At 41.4% G+C, this 19,136-nt stretch overlaps 1 protein-coding gene across 1 annotated transcript in view; it reads right to left on the bottom strand.

Annotated features, from left to right (window-relative positions):
- The window catches only part of LOC139285840 (leucine-rich repeat-containing protein 49), a 31,589-nt gene that overhangs the window by 7,640 nt on the left and 4,813 nt on the right, over nt 1-19,136 (bottom strand). The window contains exons 8-13 of the mRNA XM_070906509.1: nt 17,532-17,675; nt 12,227-12,288; nt 9,874-10,021; nt 7,511-7,594; nt 5,733-5,908; nt 4,460-4,555 (exon numbers count right to left, since the gene is read on the bottom strand). Coding sequence (XP_070762610.1) covers nt 4,460-4,555; nt 5,733-5,908; nt 7,511-7,594; nt 9,874-10,021; nt 12,227-12,288; nt 17,532-17,675 — 710 coding nt within the window. The remainder of the gene's footprint in view (nt 1-4,459; nt 4,556-5,732; nt 5,909-7,510; nt 7,595-9,873; nt 10,022-12,226; nt 12,289-17,531; nt 17,676-19,136) is intronic.

The following is a 19,136-nucleotide window of genomic DNA, read 5'->3' on the forward strand; positions in this document are numbered from 1 at the left end:
GTTATTAATGGCCATCCTCAATATGAGAGGTATGATACAGTAGATTCGGCCAAATAAAAAAGGAGGTCCAGGTAAAGGAAAAACAACAGGGAGACAAGAGAGGAGTGATGGAGACAGATTGTCAACAAAACCACCTCTGCACATACTGCTGTTCACAGTATAAGACTGTAAGTAATTATAATTGTATTTTTTGTCCTAGATCCATATTTGTTTGTTTTAGAGTATATGAGTTTTAAAAAATCTTACAAAGCCTTCAACATAATGCCTTGGAAGATAACAATATCATGAGGAAAACTATGAGTTTATTACATGCAGCTTATAAAACTCAACCCAATCATAGTGAAATGAGTTGGTTGGTGCAAACGATCACTTTCCTCATTGATTAGTCTGTAGATGATTTTCTCGATTCATCTGTTCACTGTTGAGATGAAGTCTTCAAATTATTATTTTTTTGTCCCACCAACACTCCACAACCCAAAGAAATTCAATTTACTATAACATAAGAAAAAGAAAAGCAGCGGATACCCACAATTGAGAAACAAGAGAGTTGAGTACTGTTGCAAAGTGAAGACCATGAGGACGGTTGATGTGTTGTCACTAAGCAGTAATCATAGCGGAATATTCCAGCAGCCCATATCATGTGTGTGAGCTGCTGGAGGAAGAAACGTGACACGTGACATCAGGCTCTCGTGGGTGATACTGAGTCACTTTAACTGATTCATTCTTGTGTAAAAACAAAAAGACGGGTGAATGGTCAGGTGCCTCAGGGGACGGTGCAGGACGAGTTTAGACCATGGTTGTTTGGCCTTTGGGGAAGTTTCTGTGTCTGTGTGGTCTGCTTGTATGTGTCTATATAAGTAACTCAAAGTCTTCTTTGAGGCCGTAGGCAGTTTTAATTCGTTCAGTTAGTTTTATATATCCTTTGGGAGCCTAACGGTTAGAGCTACACCCAAAAAAGCCATAAATTACACTTCCCAGTAAACACAACAATCAATCCGATTGTTGTGTTTACTGGGAAGTGTAATACAATCTGAACCTCACCCGATAAACCAGTGACTGACGTGGAATATCCCACTCAATCATTATCTTTGTATTCAGACAGATGACTCCTACATGATACCTAAGGTGACCCCCTATGCATCCTGTATGAAAAGCCATTGTTCATCAAATGTTAAGTTATGGTTATGGGAAAACATGGGGGGATGCCATGGAGATATTAAGAGAAGTGGATATGGTGTGGCAAAGTCATCCTTGCTGTCAATCTCCAATCTCAATCAACTGCCAACCCAAACCGAATATCCCCTGAAAGCTTAGAAAGCTTTTATTCCCCCATAAGACCATGATTACGAAACACACATGTAAAACAGGTCACCAACACAACACACACACACACAAAATGATTACTCTGGTTCCTTGTTATACTGCTAACTTCAAGAACTGACATGGGCACTGACAGATGTGAAAAGCCTTCAAAATCGTGGATTGTTGCAATGAGCGCAGCTCCAAAAGCAGGTATAAAGTACTTAAATGTTAAAAGCTGAGTGTACTTCTCCAGATAATTAAATGTGCATTCAAATGAAAAGAGCATTGATTGGGAGTGGAGTGTAATATTTAAAGACCTGGTAGTGAAGACATTTTAAAGTTTCAAAGTCAAAGTGTGTCCTGTTGCAAGCACACACAGCAATAGACAGAGTGGCACCAGACACTGAAAGGCAGTTTCTTCGTCAGGATATGTCATGCCTCCGAGATGTAGGATTGCCAAAGGCAGTAAATCAGGAGGAGTTGGAGAGCGGTGCAGGAGACGGAGCGTAACATGAAGATAAGTCACGTAAAGAATGAGAGTAACTTGTGTGCACCTGGAAGTGTGCCATCAATGCACTCTGCACTGCGTCACATATCGTTCCCCCATAATCACAGCTGAGAGGCTGCCAGGTGGCCAGGGATCCTCTTGTGACATGAACCAAGCAACTAATTGAGAGGTGAGGTGAACAAGGCAGTGAGGACCGAACGAAGAATCTGTCACAATTACATGGATCCTGCTCTGGCCTATTAGACTCTGAATCTAATTCAATTAGGGCTATCTCACTTAATCCTACAGGAGGACATCTGTCATCTCTCAACAACTTAATCTCCCCAAAGACATGGCTTGTAGCATAAACATGTCTCCAATCGCCTAAATACTGTGTGGTAGTGACGCATATGAAACATTGCTCTCTGAGCTGTCATTTTAAAAGAGCATTTCATCATTTCACTCTCTTGAAAAGTGAAAACAAATGGTTCAAGTGGCAGTTACTGGTGCAGTGCAGATGTTAGGCTTACTGGGTGCTGAGTGCTGCAGACTGTTAATGTAAAGTGTGTTTCTACAGTATGTGGCGGTTTTGGATTTCAGGTTGATAACTTATTGTAGGAACACACTGACAGTATCATGCTAAATGTGCTGTCAACATTCACTTAAACCTCTAATTTGTCACCAAACTGGGGCTGCTAATGCCAACCAGATGACATCATCTTTTTCCCTATTCTTCATCACATTTAACTACATCTTTTCTTCACCATAGTGATTGAACACAAATATTACAACAATAACAATGCAAACATGGCACATTTAGCAATTGCGGAGACTAAAATTTTGTTTTTAGAAATCCTAAATGAAAGATTACATATCAACAGATCACTGTGTGTCAAATGCAATTGGCAGTTTATATGCAGTTCGTATGCAGAATTCTTACAAATTGAACTGAACTGAACCCCCTTTTCTCCGTTTCTAGATTTTTCAAAACTTGAGAATAATCATATACATTGTTCTGACTTTTCTAAACTTAATCAATCAGTTTTACTCTTAAATTGTCTCTAACTGAGATGATAGTTCTCAGTATCGGGCTTGGAGTTGAAGAAATAGAAGGCTTGTTACTCAGGAAGAAACATACACACAAATGCACCAAGAGGTTGCCCCGCTCCTCAGGCTGCCACAGAGCAGGTCCAGATGTGTGGATGTGCCAGGCCCAGCCCCTGACCAAAATGGGAAACCAAGAATCTGTTGAGATTCTGGAGGAACAGGATTATGGCTGTAACAAACCACATACTGTCTCTTCAGGGTACAAAAGAATAAACCTCCCCTTACTGTTGGTGTTTCCTGGGAATTCACACCCCCAAAGACTTGATGTGTGATGTCATGCACTAGTGTTGATTCACAGGCCTAAAAAACAGTTCATCCATCATCTGCCCCCTCGTGCTCTACATTGGGGAGGATGGTGTCATTTTCTTCAGCATCTAGTACAGCTATCCGAGGTCATCTGGGCTACACTGTGTAGGCATTATAATCCTTCAATAAACCCACACACTGTTGAACGAAACAATTTCCCACCTACTGAACATATACCCAGGCATTTTGAGGATTTTACCCTTTGACCTTTTAGTCACAGATCTTGCTTCTCCTTCAAGGTACTGGTGGTGCCAGGGTTTGTAAAGGCCCTTATTATTTTGTCATTCAATACAAGCCAAAGTAATACAACTCCCAACTCATAGGAGCGTGGTAGATTGAATCGCGTGAGTCCTGTTCGTCACCATAACCTGTTAAGCCACATGACTGAAGTTATAATAGACCTTGTAAAGGAAAGCCATTGCCATTGAGGTATTGTGCTTCGGGGCCATTTTCATATCCTGGTGCAGGAAGGAAAAGCCGTCTTTGAAACATGTAATAATAGTCCTTGACACAGCCCCCACTTTCATCTCAGCCCTCCCCCTCATAACTCATCCAGACCTGGATCACAATGTGTAGGAGAGTATATTAGAGCCCTACGCTCACATTGGACTCAGCACAGATTGTTGATTTAGGGCACTTCCAACATCGTTACAAACAGTGGAAAAAGGAAACTGTCTCCAGACATCTTAGACATGCATGTACTGACTTTACCAGAGAGTTCAGGAGCAGCCAGGACCCACGCCCCTGGAGTAAGTAAAGGGGGTCCCTCTGTTGCTCAAGAATATTTCAAGATGGGTTTGATGCACCAGCTGTTGCTGGGATCAAATCTGTAACTATATGTTTCGAAACACAACTCGCAACCCTCTCTCATGAACGACAAAGTTAGCTTTCTTCAGTGGTCTGTGTTATTTGTGTGTATCTGTGAGTGTCTGTCTGTCTGTACACCCTTTTTCAATGTTACTTCATGTAACTTTGCCTGAAGCGAAATTCCATTCTACTGATACAATAGAGGTGTCACAGCGGCAGATATCTCAAAATCTTGGCAAATAAAACCAGAACTATCTGCGTGGCTAGATGCCACGAGGGAAGTTGTGTTTTTTTGCAATTTGTGTGAACTGATCCTTTATTCAATTTTACTATACATAAGCCAGTCTCTAAATCATCATGGAGTCCAACAGAACTCAACTTTACTAATCTATTGACCAAAGACTATGTTTTGACATTGACGAGCCCAGGGTGGGTGCATTTTTGTCTTACTTGGGATCTCGCGGGCTGTTTGGACGGCTGTTGGTGCGGAGTCTGCTTTCCGTTCCTCCTGATGGTCGCTCTGGTCCTGAACCTGGGCTTACCCGTCTGATAAAAATAAAAAACAAAAAAACTCAGCATCAGATCAAACTATTCTCTTTTGAACCCTCTCAGATTAGAGGGGTGTTAAAACCCAAATTTTTTAAATCAGCTAAATCACAAGGGTTACAATCTTATCTGAAAAGTGCTCGTCTTCAACAGATATTTCATGCCCAACATCAGTACCAACCAAGGCCACAAACCAGATTTCCCCTCCAACTGTCAGGAGAGGAGACTCATGAGTACTGTATATCCAATCAAACAAGCTGGAATCCAAACCAAGATGCATTAACTCCTCGTGTTTTCAGGCTCCCATCTGAGCTACATTACGTGTAGCCAAACCAAATGTAAATAATTAGACTCCAATGTTGACTTACTGTAGACGGTAGATGTAACTGTCAACGGATTTGCTAAATGTCGGTTACAAATATTTACTCAACAATATTGTCCTCAACAATTGTTTTCGTCTCAGGAAGAAATCTCAAACATTTACTTTATCATGGGACCCTAAAACCCTGTCTTACTAACTGAACATTACTGAACAAATTACATCTGACAATGCCTAACTAAATGAACACTTAATTGAACAGTGGCTTGAAAAATGAACATGAACAAAATTCAATAAAATTCACGATTCTCATTCTTGACGTGAATATATCGTATGTCTAATACCAAACTAAGAGTCTACAGCCACGCTAGCTGCTCTATAAGGCTGTATTTAGTTAGCAAAATGCTAACAGCTGAATGCTGATTAGCACTAACACCAAGTAAAGTGAGGCTGATGGGAATGTGAATTTTTGCAGATATTTTGGATCATAAAAGTAATTACAATTTATCCTGAGGGGGGCATGGATGTCTGTACAAAGCTTCATGGCAATCCATCCAATAGTTGTTGAAAGATTAGTCTGGCCCAACGTGATGGACCAACCGACTGACAGAGAGATATTGCAATCCTTTGCCTATAAAAAAGCCAGTAGTGGACCAGTAAAGTTCAGTTAAGTTAGCTGAGCCCTATAAGTGCCTAGATGGACAGTGCTTTTCTATAACTGAGCCAAGGTGTATAAATTATGCAGACCTAAACCACACCACTACTGGAACCGCAATTCACTTTCTCACGAGCCAGTGACTCTTTTAGTTCTAGAAATGTGACTTAAGTGGCTTAATCTTCTGCTGATGTGGTGTGTACCTGGGTTCATCTGGAGAAGGCTCCTGTGTGAGGCCATTGGTCTGGGCGGGGCTGTGGGCGGGGCTGTTCTCTGGACTGACTTCTTCCTTAGCACCATTTGTTGGTGGCAGCTCCAGGCAGGCCCTGACGCCCTCCCACTGCTGCGCTGCATTACGGATCGCCAGACGCCGCTTCTCCTTGATGAATGCAACACACACACACACACACACACACACAAACAGAGGACAGAGAAGGTTTCAAGTGACAATTCTCTTGAGCAGAACACACAGGGCATATACTAAGCTAATGGAACCTCTCTGTCTGTCTTGACATAATCACAGGCAAACTTATACCTCCTGCCCTGCTTGTCTCTGAGATCGATATGTTGTTGAAGAGAGCATAAAAACTGCTTACTGGCCGATATCACACTTCACAAGTTTGATCTGAAATTGTATATGCATGTGTTGGTGCAATGTATTTGCCTCTGTTACTGCAGCATTGTGATTTAAGTGTGGTTGGCTCTCACAGCGGTAAAAGTGCCATCCCTACCCTGCAAGAGAGACGATTTCTGCTCTTCTGCTGTCTTTCAATTGTTCTGTCCTGGCCAAGCTGTAGTTTCGATATGCTCAGTTATGGAATGTGCCACTCCCCGATGCAGGGGTGAGTCAGTACCAATTCATGGTGAATCCTTCACCCCTTACGAACTCTTGGCTGCGGCATTCAATATAACATTTTCTCAACACCGGGGATTAGCAGGAGTTAGGTTACTGGGAGACAATGTGTGCTGCACAGAGGCCATCTCTCAGCAAGAGTAACCACTGCAGCGCAGACACAGCAGGAGCACATCAATACATAGTTTCACACACACACACACACACACACACACACACACACACACACACACAAATGCATTTGCTGCAAAACAGATGCCTGTGCAAGACAGAACATCTTAGACCATTTAAAGAAATAAAAGTGTAATTTACAGACCCATTTATAGATACAGTACCTCTGTGGACAGTGTATCCCTCCCCATACGTTAACAATGTTCCCAAAGGCCACTTATGTTGTGTAGTATTAATGTGGATGTGTTTGAAAAGTTGAAAGTCCATTTCAGCATCCAAAAAGTTAAAAAAATGTTAGAAAACACATAAGAATGTCCCTCGGCAATATCCATTTTAAACAAGGTCAAATAGACTGTCACTACTTGGGTTTTTAATGCAGCTTTGCACACTTGCTCTTATTCTCATATATTTATGGAATTGTCTGTGTTTTAATGCAGTTTGATGTGAGTCTTTCGTGGGTGTATGTTTTTATGTTGTTTGTGCGCCCCTAACTTAACAAATTTCTATCATTATGTGATAGAGAATAAAGCTTTTTGAATCTTGAATCTTTGAATCTTGAAGGGGGTAAAAAGTTGGGGAAATCTAGCAACAAATCCTGAGCATTAACTAAATTAAGTAATTAATTAATTAAATATTGTAGAGCTTTCTCATCACATATGTTCTGATTGGCAAGCTGATCAAAAAGAAAAATAATTAAGAGGTTTGTTATTGTCCAAATACACGCTTAACCCTTACTTTAACCTGGATGCCATAATTATAATGGCCTGGTGCTAATACTGTAAAACGCATTGGATTCAAACTACAGTATATACAGTATGAAAAAGGGCTCAAGTTGGTTCAGAGGACACTTGTTAATCTGCTCTCTGAGATGGAGGCTGTCACGTGTATTTGCTACATATTTAAAAGCTAAATCTAAGCAGACAAAGACAACCACAGAGTGTCAGATCAGGGTGGTACCTTATGAATGGTCTGCTTGTGACCCTCCCTCTTCTTCTCCTCCTCTTTTCGAGCCTGTACACCAGCCATGCGCCGATCCTCGTCCTGAAAAAGATAGCTTGTGCAATCAGAGTGTCGCTCCATTCATGAGTTCTGAATTATTCAAGAGAGAGGGGAACCACAAAAGACGCCGCCAGGAAGACTGTTCTCTACAGCACAACTGGACCACTGTGGAGGACGGGAGAGATTCTCACACCAGCCGGCTGCATCACAGGATTATCTGTCTGATTTTCAGTCTCGGATCAACTGATCCCCAGCTGTTGGGGAAAGCCAAAACTCCCAGAATGCAATGCTGCCAACACAATCTGAGTGTGCCGGCTGCGAGCTGGGGGATATTTCGGCTGTCTGTGACGAGCTAGCAGAGACGATTCAGTCTGATCAATGGAGGCAAAATGCTAGCCTCACCAGAGTCAAGGCACTGATGTCAGATAGTGGAGGCAGATTAAGATGTGCCTCCATGATGCCTGTATGTCACTACTTTAAACTAAGTTTGTGAAATGAACAGCTTCTAATGTGTATTTGCTACTCTGTGAAATTGATCAATACCTTATTGATTGCAAAGGGTGCTATTTTTCAACAATAACAATGGCTTTGTTTTGGCAGCTTCCACATAGTACATTAAGTTGATTATTCGACTGTTGAGGTTTCAGTCAACTACAATATTTCCAGTTTAATAATGACATTACAACATTTTAAACCTATTAAAGCTATTTTGGAAAAGTATATATATTCCCACAAACATAATAGAAAGATGCTCTATTTGTCAAATTAAATGCATTGCAGGTAAATATGATAATGTGGAGTGGGTTATCTGTTTTATTAGTCAATAAAATGTAATGACTGTAAGCCAACTGAAAATATATTCAGTCAGAGACAGCTCCAGTCTACTGCATGCATCTTGTTTGAACTTACTTTATACAGTTCTGGCACATAGATCCCCACAGGAAACAGCAAGAAGAGGCAGCATTTGTTAATTTAGCCCAAAGTAGAATAGTAGTATGGTTTCTCCTCATTTGCAGTATTAACTCTGATTTCATTCAAGAATAATGGCCAATCTGCCAGCAGTCAGGCATAGATTTTATATCAGATAATCTGATCTCACTTTTACTGACAGCATAGTGCACTGGGGACAAGTTTTTCCAAATCAGTTGGAGGGGAAAATCTAGATCTTCACAGGCTACTACGAAGTTTGCTCCCAGCTATATCATGACACCATTTAAAAAAAGAAGGAAACTCCAGTCCTAGGCTGACATTGTGGCTGTCAAATCAAAACTTTGCATCTCCCAACAGTAAACTGTCTGGAAATGAAACACCATCACTGTTTTCAAGACTGACAGCTACAGATAGTAGTTTGTTGGAGGGGTTTAATCGGCCCAGGAGATCATGAAACTTGCCACATACGTTAAGGACCACATGTACCTTGAAATTCAAGTAAAACAGGGGAATTGTTGAAATTGGAGTTGCAAGGTTTTTTTTCCCTAAGTACCAGCAGTATGTTTTGAGGGCAAGGTGTGTGGTACTTACAGATTCCTTTAAAGTACAAGCTCAGACCTGGATGCTCCCTGCTTGACAGCCTCTAAAAGCATGCTGATATTTCACTGTAGCACTTTGCTGGCATGCTATATAAATACAATGACTTCATATTTATGTTCAAGAATAATCATTGTTTTGTTAGACTGGATATAAATGATGTGTATTGTAAATGCTTAGCTTATAGTTTGGTCATTGTTGCATTTTTTCCTAATACGCAACCGATAACATGATGAATGCTGCACCAATATCAAAGAACAAAGACTAACGAGTATAGTATCGTCACGATGTACAGGAGCCTGGAGATGCCCCATTGACAGTGAATAGGAGACTGCCTATGTGAGCTCATCCTAAGTTTGTTATGAACTGTGAAATCAAGTTTCAAGAATCAACATGTACAGTGCCGTCAGGAACATATGCTCAGACAGTGACATAAAGGTTTGAGCCATTAGCTGAACATGAATGTCTGATCAAAATATGACATGTAACGCAGGGCTTTTGTAAATACAAACTACAGTCATGAGCTGTGAGGGTTTTATAGCTTTAATTTTGTCATAACTCTACATGAGTCATCTTCTTTGCTGTTTGACATGTTTGATAATGGCAATATGTGATCTCTCGTTCTGGTCATGTGATTCGCTGTCCTAAATGTGTAGAAATACAGAAAAAATATCTGAAGGGACAATAAACTAAATTTAAAACAAACCTAACAGCTACAGCTATAATTAGCAGCATTTGGCCAGTGGCCAGTTTTTGCTCATGTAAACAGACACAGTTAAACAGTGCAGCCTTACTGTGATGCGCTTCATGTCCAGCTGTCTCAGATGAAGCACACAGCGCAGGACGGCCTGCTTGTACCATGTCTCCAGGGCTACAGGATTCCCATCCAGGGTGAGCTCAGAAAGGAAGCGTGACTTTCCAAGGCAGGCTAGCTGATCAAAACTAGACACAAACGAAAAGAAAAAACATTTGAAATTAGATCAAGAGTTAAAGCTACACGCACCCACAAATGTTTTCAATACAAATACAAGGCACACTGAATGCTTCACAGTGATAAACAGGCATGATGACCGAACTAAGTTTTGGGAAACCTGAGTCATCCACCGGGTAAGTCAAACAAGACAACTTCCCCCAGCTATGTTTTGGGTCTTGAACGCTTTAATCTAGGCCTGTGTTGACAGAATGGAGCCAAGTTAAAACAAGACAGGAAAAACTGGTAATTTAGCAGGCACTGATGTTACTCAGGGGGCAATGACAAGAGAAAGATCCACTACACCGCTGATATCACCCTGTGGCAAAGGGAGACATGAAAAAAACACAGTCATGCCATGTTATGCAGTGGATATTCTATTATTGCCAATTTGTGATAATAACCTTGATGAATCATTTGCTTGGAGCTACTTATGAATCTACTACACTGCACTGTGCCTGGTCCTAGCCAGAGGTTTCTTTGGATGTAATAGAGGGTCAGATAATAACTTCTGATGAACTGTCTAACAAATGCAAAGCAAAATTTCATAATTCACATTTCATTAAGGGTAGTCGGGAAATGGCACTAATTTGAGAAATTTGAGAGTATTTTTCTAGTATCATTGCATATGATAACTTATAATAGAGACACTTACATTCGAGCAATAACTGAAGAGGGCATTTTTCACAGTGATTATGTGAGAGACTACTTGAGAGATCCCAATGGTGCTCGATTGCATTTTGCATAATTGTTGCATTCATAATCACTGTGACCAATGCCCTCTTGGGTATTGTTACTATGATAAAACCGATCAATAATAGTCGCAGTAATGAAAAGTCCACAAGCACCTGTCCCCGGATGCTATCAAAGGTCTAACTGGAAGTGAATGTCAAAAATAGTTGTGTGCTGTGGGGTGTGGTTGAAAATTGTGTACTTTCCAAATCCATCTAGCACTATGATTCTTCCACCTTTCTCTTTACAGACTTCTCATTGTTAGGTCTGCCTTGCTCTGGATTCATAAAGGCGTCTAACTTAATTCAGGCAGGTAAAGTAAAAAATACAATACTATGATGTGAAATAATAATTGCAAACATTCATGGGGGATTCATTCTACTTCAACATCCTCCACTGGGCAATCTGACTGCACCATGTAGACGAGTATGTTCTGTCCCTCTACCTAGCAACAGAGCACGACTGTTCTCCTATCAGCATTGAACAGTTTCAAAAAAGGTACACACACCATGTTTATACACTGCCTTGGTGAGCAACCATTCAAAAGGAGTAGTTTTAATTAAAATGCCTCTACCGAAAGTCATAATAGTAATAAGAATATGAGGGATAAAAAAAATATACACGTGCATATTATGGCAACTAGTGGAATAACCACACATAATATAATAATTCAGTGTCACTCTATAACGACATAAGGAGTTTAAGAATACAAACTGGTTATTTGTTGCCTATTTCTTTGTCATGATTCTCTCTGTAACAGTATGTATCAGATACAGAATCATACAGACACCAGAACAGCGGGTCTGGCTTGAGACGTCAGGTCAGATCTATCATAGCACTAGGTGACTGTGGTCAAGGAGGATGATGAACACTGTCCCACCCTGAATCTCATATGCAGGCCCCTCCTCCAGGCAAAAACGAAGCAGTGTTAAAGCAGCCTCATTCAGCGATAAGGCTACGCTGCTTTAACAAGTTAACTCTATGACTACAGATTCTGGAAAAGGTGTGTAAAGCAAGTTGACATTTGCACTTATGAAACTAACAAAACACAACTCTCATTCATCCTACACACCCTCACCTAGCAATAGCGCTCACTCAACCTTCAAATCTGTCATTAAATTTTCCGTGGAAGTGAGCTACCTTCTCTCAGCCTGCCTCTCTGTTGTCTGAATAACTTTAAAGTATTGGCACACCCTTTATATTAGGTAACAGCACGGTAATTACTAACAATAAAGAACACATCCAGGTTGATGTTTTCTAGGTTACAGAAACTGCCCACCACAGCAACCCTGTGTGTGTGCATGTGTGCATGTTTGTGTGTATTCTGCCTGCAGCTTGTGGGCCAGGCCCTGCCAAGAGCCAAGGGAGTGGACGTGGAGCTGTTCGGCCACTATCCCTGTCCCTGCCCTGCGGGGAGGAGGGAGTTAAGCGGTGCAAGCTCTTACCTGGTGATGTTGTTGCAGCTGAGAAAGAGGCGCTGCAAGCAGGGCAGGCGATCCACCTCAGTCTAGAAAGAGAAAGAGGGAGAGGGAAGAGAGAGAGATGGAGGGATGTGAAGAGGAGAAGGAGCAGCTCGGGAAGAGGGCACTGCATCGTCACTGTCGTCAGAGCTCTGTATCCCTCTCCATTCCCTCAGTCACCTTGCAGCTCTCTGCTCCAGCATTCAGCATCCCTATCCACCCTGCGCATGCACACACACTCGCACACAATCACACACACACGCACACACATACAGCATGCTGCCTTGTCTGCACATGGAGAGGAGGGGCAGGAGAGAGAGAGAGAGAAAGAGAGAGAGAGAGAGAGAGAGAGCATGAGAAAGAAAGGGGGAGGGGAGAGAGAGCAGAGTGTGTGTGCTGCGCTAATGCAGAGATCCCCTGCTGCAGGAGGCTAGCTCGAAATGCTCACCACCAGAACACATCCAGTTGCACTCTGAGCAGCTAGCTGCTGTACCTCGTCACGCAAGGACAATAACTAGGGTAAATTCAGTGGAAACTAACTGGGATGGGGGTTGTTTCTTCATCAGGCAGGCTCAGCATCAAAAATCAATGCAGAATTTAGTGAGGGGGTGGGGTGAGGAGCAGCAGCTGGCCAGCTGGCGAGCTAAGGAGGATACACAGGACCATGGCCAATGTCACAACCACAATGACTTAAGCTTATCAGACGGCAGTGTGGGAGGATATCATGTTCAGTAGTGTCAAAGTATATGCTGTGTGTGTGTGTGTGTGTGTGTGTGTGTGCGTGTGTGCATGCGTGCGTGCGTGTGTGTGTGCGTGTGTGTGTGTGTGTGTGAGAGCGGCCAGTGTTGCACATGCTGGAAGCAAAGAGGACACTCCCAGCAGCAATCTGAATGAGCTGTGTCAGCGTCCGCCCATATTGCAGCCACCACCTCGCAGCCTCCTCCAGAGCTGTTTCCAGTCTCCATTGAAATGAGACATTAGCCTTTAGCATTTTAGGCTATGCTAGCTCCTCTGCAGAGAACAGCACAACACAGCAGCACAGAGTGTCATCATTTAGAAAATACTCACAACCATATAAATATAGCACACAGTTGCTCATCCTTGTTTCATCCATTCCTGCTCACCATAGTACAATATGCTACATCAGCAGCCATGCGAGAGAGAACCTTTGTCTGTTCGTAAGTGTTGCTGTGCTACATTGTTTGACCAATCTATGGAATTAATATAATTAAAGAATTTTCCCTGTGGATCTTCAGTGAAAATTTAGTAGACAGTATAGGTGGTTTCATTATTTATTATATGTGAGCCACAACAAGCTACTGTAGCACACAATGAGTGACAATCTCACTTTTCATTGTGTATTTCAGTCTCACCCCACTACACTCTTTGGTTACAGCAACCACTCTCACCTTTCCCATCTGCAGACATCCTGCTGACCTTTACTACATCTGGACTGCCCACTATTATTTAATATATTTAACTTGGTCATTTATTTAGCAAAACATAGCGAGCAAATATGAATGAGATTTATGCAAACTATTTTCCAGGTTGTCTAGTGTAGATCAGTGGCTGTGCACATTTTGAAAGCATATAAAATAAGGAGTGAGGCCCATAATAAAGGACACTCAAACAAATAACCACGACAAAGGAAACATTTGCAGCAGATAGAAAGATAGGTAGGCAAGTAGTGTCTTTTAAGCAAAAAAGACACACAGCACACTATGATCCTCTATACGGATTCATCCTTGACTGTTCAGATCTGCTTTGTTTTGTACATTCCGCTCTCCTTCCTCAGCTCTCTTCATTATCAGACACCAAAAAGAGCATAATTGCGCATAATAACTGATAAAGCTAAAAGGGCAATATGACAGGAATTGGTTGTCTTCCCAACATTAAGCGACACAGTACCTGTCCAGCACAAAATGCCTTCGAGACAAGGTAAGCGACTGACTGATAAAGAAGAAAGCTCAACATCTAGCAAGCCAAAGCAACCCAGACATTTTCCTTTGTACCAAACATAAAAGGTTAAAGGCAAGAGAATATTAGACTGAACATTTGTCAGGTAGCTTGAAACACAACTAAATTGGAATGATCCTGTTGTTCTGTGAATGCAGAATATGTCATTTGTCAACTGTACGCAAACATCCAAGCTTTGTGGTAAAACTAAAATCAGTCATGGAGAGACAAATTGTGATTCTTATGACAACAGCATACTCAACATATTAATTATTTTACCTTATTTGCGTATAGACTAATGTTTAGGATTTCTGTTTTATTGGCTGTGTAATGCTTTACTGTGCACCTCAACAATACAGGGGCGTGTTCATGTTCCTTCTGTTAACAAACTGCAAGTCATGCTATCTGGTGCTAGCTCAATCTGACCCTCCGCCACACTCCCAGAGTCTCTGTCTGTGCCAGTTCCTGTATGGATGCTGGTGAAGCGGCAGCCACTGCACGCTAAATATAGCAGCCCCGTCTCAGACAGAATGATGTCATCACTGAGCTGATGTGCTGCATAACAATCGCCCACCAATGTGGTCGCTTTAACAAAAAAAAAAAAATACCCCAATTGATCAGAACCAATCGGCTGACAGGATCTGATGACAGGTCGGGTACAGCTGTGTTGCTGTGTGTGTGTGCTAGTATGCCTGGGGGTAAGTATTTATGTGTCTGTATGCCTTCACCTCTTTACCCCAGCTCTACCCTCTTCTCACTGACAGTTTGCGTGTCTTCATTTTTCACACTCATGCTGAGCCCTGGCAGAGGCATTTCTCCACAAACACAGATCTACTTCTCATCACCACGGTTTCTGTTGCATACAGAAACACACCACAAAAGAGCATGAAATCTGCTCAAACAAACACACAGGTACATGTGGATGCTGAGGTAAGCTGTTGGGTTTTGCGGCTGCTCTTTGAATAGCATGGACTTGAGGTGTGAGCTTAGCTGACACACATCTGGCCTCAGGTATTGTGTGCTAGAACTGCAGGTACTGTGCATTATGTGCGTACACACGTTAAGACTACAATCTGTTAAGTGCTCATTGCAGTGTTGTTTTTGCACTCTGCACCAAACAGTTTGGATTGGATTTTCAGTTGCAATAGTAATGACAGTTTTTCAATGCTCTTTGCCCTTAAACTTCACATTATGAGAACTGGGGTGAAAAAAATCCTCATTATTGCGGTTATATTGACCCTGTCTTTGATCATTCAGGTTTTAATTTTAATATTTTTCAGTGCTTTGAGGCTGCATGTTATTTTATTAGATTCCCCTTCATTGCAAATTTCAAAAGTATATAAACCTAAGTAATGTTAGCAGAGGGGAAATTATGGATTCAAGAGACGTGATGAATTCATGACTCCATCTCACACGCACACACACACACAAATGCTGACTAATCTACAACAGAGCTACCGAACAGCATTGAACATTTTTTTACATTTTCAATTGTAGTGATGCTTGACTCACTACAGGCCCCACAAGAAGACAAGCCCAAAGGGAAAAACTCCTGCTAATCCATAAAGCCAGTCTGCCTCTGGGTGATGCCTTTTTGCTTTGTCTGTTTTATCAGTGCTCATGCTGACTACCCAGCTCCTCCAAACAAATCACTGATCCTGCTGCCAAAAATGTAAAATGCATCACTTACTGACTGCCACAGGATTTCTCAATGGAAAAACCCACCAGAGAACAAGCGTTGGCTTTATGCACTGACTTTATATTGAATCACCACTGTGTTATCGGTTATTGTGTTGTAAGCATTAGAGTGTAACAAACTGTCATTCATATGACAATGTAATGGATTTAAGTAGAAATGTATGCTTACATTAAAAAGACAGATTACAACATTTAGAGAGTGTGCAAAACAACTGCACCAAAAAGTTTAGATAAATACTAATTGTCATGTTGTGTCCAAACATGTAAAAAACCTAGGCCTACATTTTCCCCCAAAATATAAATATTATAGTATGCATATGTAACACATAATGCTTATATAATATGCACTGGACAACTGAGCCTAACATATACGTCTTAAACTTACTTATCATAAGTCATACACAGAATTTTTTTTAGTCCAGAATTTTCACTTTTCATCAGCCTTGATTGAAAGGGAAAACCTTGACATCTATTTACTTTGCGCCTGATATAAGCACTTGGCAGCTAACGCCACTAATGACAGAGAGAGAATCTGCTGAGGGGTAGCATTTTTCCTCTCCTGTGTATCCAATAAAACATTAAATCCAATAATTCAGACTGGAAGTGGTTCTTGATGAGAACTTGCCGGCAGGGTGAGTGACGAGAAGAGGTTTAATACAACATAACGCTGGATTCTGTTTGTACCCCAAAAAGCAGGAAAGGGCTTAGGGGATTTGCATACAAATGAAGGGGCCTGTTTTGGCATGCGCTGTTCTGTTTATCAGATTAAAACTATAGAAACCAATGGGAGTGAATTTCCATGTTTAGAATATCCAGTTCCTCTTTCACTACGCCAAAAAGTCAGTGGGAGGTTGTGGGTAATGAGCTACGTCTCCCCGGGTAACACCACCAGGATACGTTTCACCACATACTTTGTTACAAAGATTCTATTGATGTAATTTCTGTGTTTGTTATTTTGTGACAGTAAGAACTGCTACATGTGATCCCATAACCGAGGAAACAGTCACCATTCAAAGAACCTGGTCCAAAGGAATGACATGAAGGTGAAAGATGAAGCAAGCTACTAACACTTTCATGCTATGAGGAACATTTTCCTCAGCAACAGTTGTCAGGGCGCATGAGTGTGTTTATTTGTTCATCAAAATGCAGAACAAACTACTGTGAAACACCTGAGCTGAGCACCGTCCTCAGCACTCACAAACCACAAGGCAGCCGCAGTGTTTACAATCTGGGACCAGGTTAGAATTATTACAACACTGAGCCAATACATGTGCATAATGCATATATATATAAGATGCACAGATCAGGCCCAGCACAGCTGTCTCAATGCACATCGTCAGGCCTTGGGGTGCAAAAAACGAGTTAAAAACAAGCCTGCGTCTACTGTATTATCTTACTTACAACTACTACTACTTAAAGTAGGGATTTCTGTTATTTTTATAATATTTTTAACTCCTACTTGCATAGAAGAAAAGAAGAAGCCCCACAAAGGGAAAGGGCAGAAACTTGGTTGAAAATTAGATTGTGTTCCCTGTGAACAGTTGGTGCCTTTTCCTTTATATGAAGGAGTAGAATAATGAGCATGCAGTGAATAACATGCTTGAAGCTGTCCCTAATTGGGAAAGAGGCCCCTCACCACAACAGAGATGCAGTTATGTCGTAGGTTGAGTTCAGTCAAATAGTCCAGGCCCTGCAGGTTTTCCACTCTGGAGATTCTGTTTCCTGCCAGGTTCAACGCTCGCAGCTCGCTCAGATGAGACAGGTTTTCTATCCTGGAGATCTGGATGAAAGCACAGTGAGACAAAGATGGTGCATGACATAAAATGATGTGAAACGGAAAATCTAGATGATCAGATTCTACATATAGAGAGACACGGAGAGAGATAGGGTTAGTGGAGCACAACACGCTCGAATTGTATACATTCAGTGCTCACTCTCGCATTCAAATCAGGTATTTAAAGATCATCAGGTGGTTCACATCTATTTAGGATGCTTTAGCCTGCACACAGCTAAATGTTTTAACAGTACAAGAAAGCCAAAAAGCAGTGCGCTCCATTTTCTTTGCTATGTCTTTGAGGGCTGCACCTTCTGCTAAATGATACCTTTTGACATTTGACAGAAACAATCTGTATCACTTGTGAACAACTTGAATGGCTGATATGTAGTCAGCCACGTCAAGCTGTGACTCCTGTCTGACCTCCCAAATGATAAGAACAAACAAGCAGTTGAGGGTCAATAGTGACATGATACCCAGTTCTCTCTGGGAGAGATGACTCAGGGGCCCCTTTCATAATGACACTTAAAATACTTCAGAAGAATTCCCTGTGGCTGTTACCCTGAGAATAATGTGTTTTCGCCCCTACAGTGCACACTGTACATGTGAGGATAAGGTTAAAAGGGCATGAGGGGTTCAAGGATTCTGTCAAAATACAATACCCAAGGATCGCTGCAGTTAAAGTATTAAAAAGGTCAATCGGTATAGAAATGTAACTAAGAATTAAATGATAAAAAAAGTACTTAAAATTAGAAATACAGATGAAGATAAGGAGCAAGATGGGTTTTCAGCTTTTCCGTTGTCATTTTCCTCAGCTCCTCTATTCCCAAAAGTTAACTGTTGTTGGAAAGCAGGCTCTGCACATGTTTCTGGGCTTTGGACTAGTTAGTATGGCACTCCCAGATAGTGAGAGATCTCACAGGTTCATACACGTAAAAACTACTAAGAAGATTTTAAAATCAATACAAAAACTTTATATATAAATTGCAGAACTCATTACAAAATAAATAAAAGTGCGTAGTAATTTCTGAATATTGGCCACAGAGAGAAATTTACACATTCTGGCCTGAACAAACATGGGATAAAATGTGTAATTTTGATGGTGCTGGCTCAGATTTTCCAAGTGTATTAACAGTGGGTGTGCATATACAAGTGACAGCATAATTAAAAGAAAATGACAATAAACTGAGTGCATCAGATCCACCCCAAACACTGCCATTAAGCTGTCTCATCTGGCGATGGATACAACAGAGCGAGATCATAATGCTGCATTCAAAAGACCTCTACAATAGTTGTATCGTGGTGTCACAGCTGACATGAATACTTTCAGTCAACACATTAACAGATCAATGGTACCTAAAAGGTTAGAGAAGCAGGCTTGTGACAGGTTTCTGGTTCAAATATCAAGACGGAAAATGCATGAATGTAAAGCAGTCAGTGGATGGAAAACAGCTGCATGCTCATTGA

This window comes from Enoplosus armatus, chromosome 1 (assembly GCF_043641665.1).
Source record: "Enoplosus armatus isolate fEnoArm2 chromosome 1, fEnoArm2.hap1, whole genome shotgun sequence".
In the NCBI taxonomy this organism is placed as follows: domain Eukaryota; kingdom Metazoa; phylum Chordata; class Actinopteri; order Centrarchiformes; family Enoplosidae; genus Enoplosus; species Enoplosus armatus.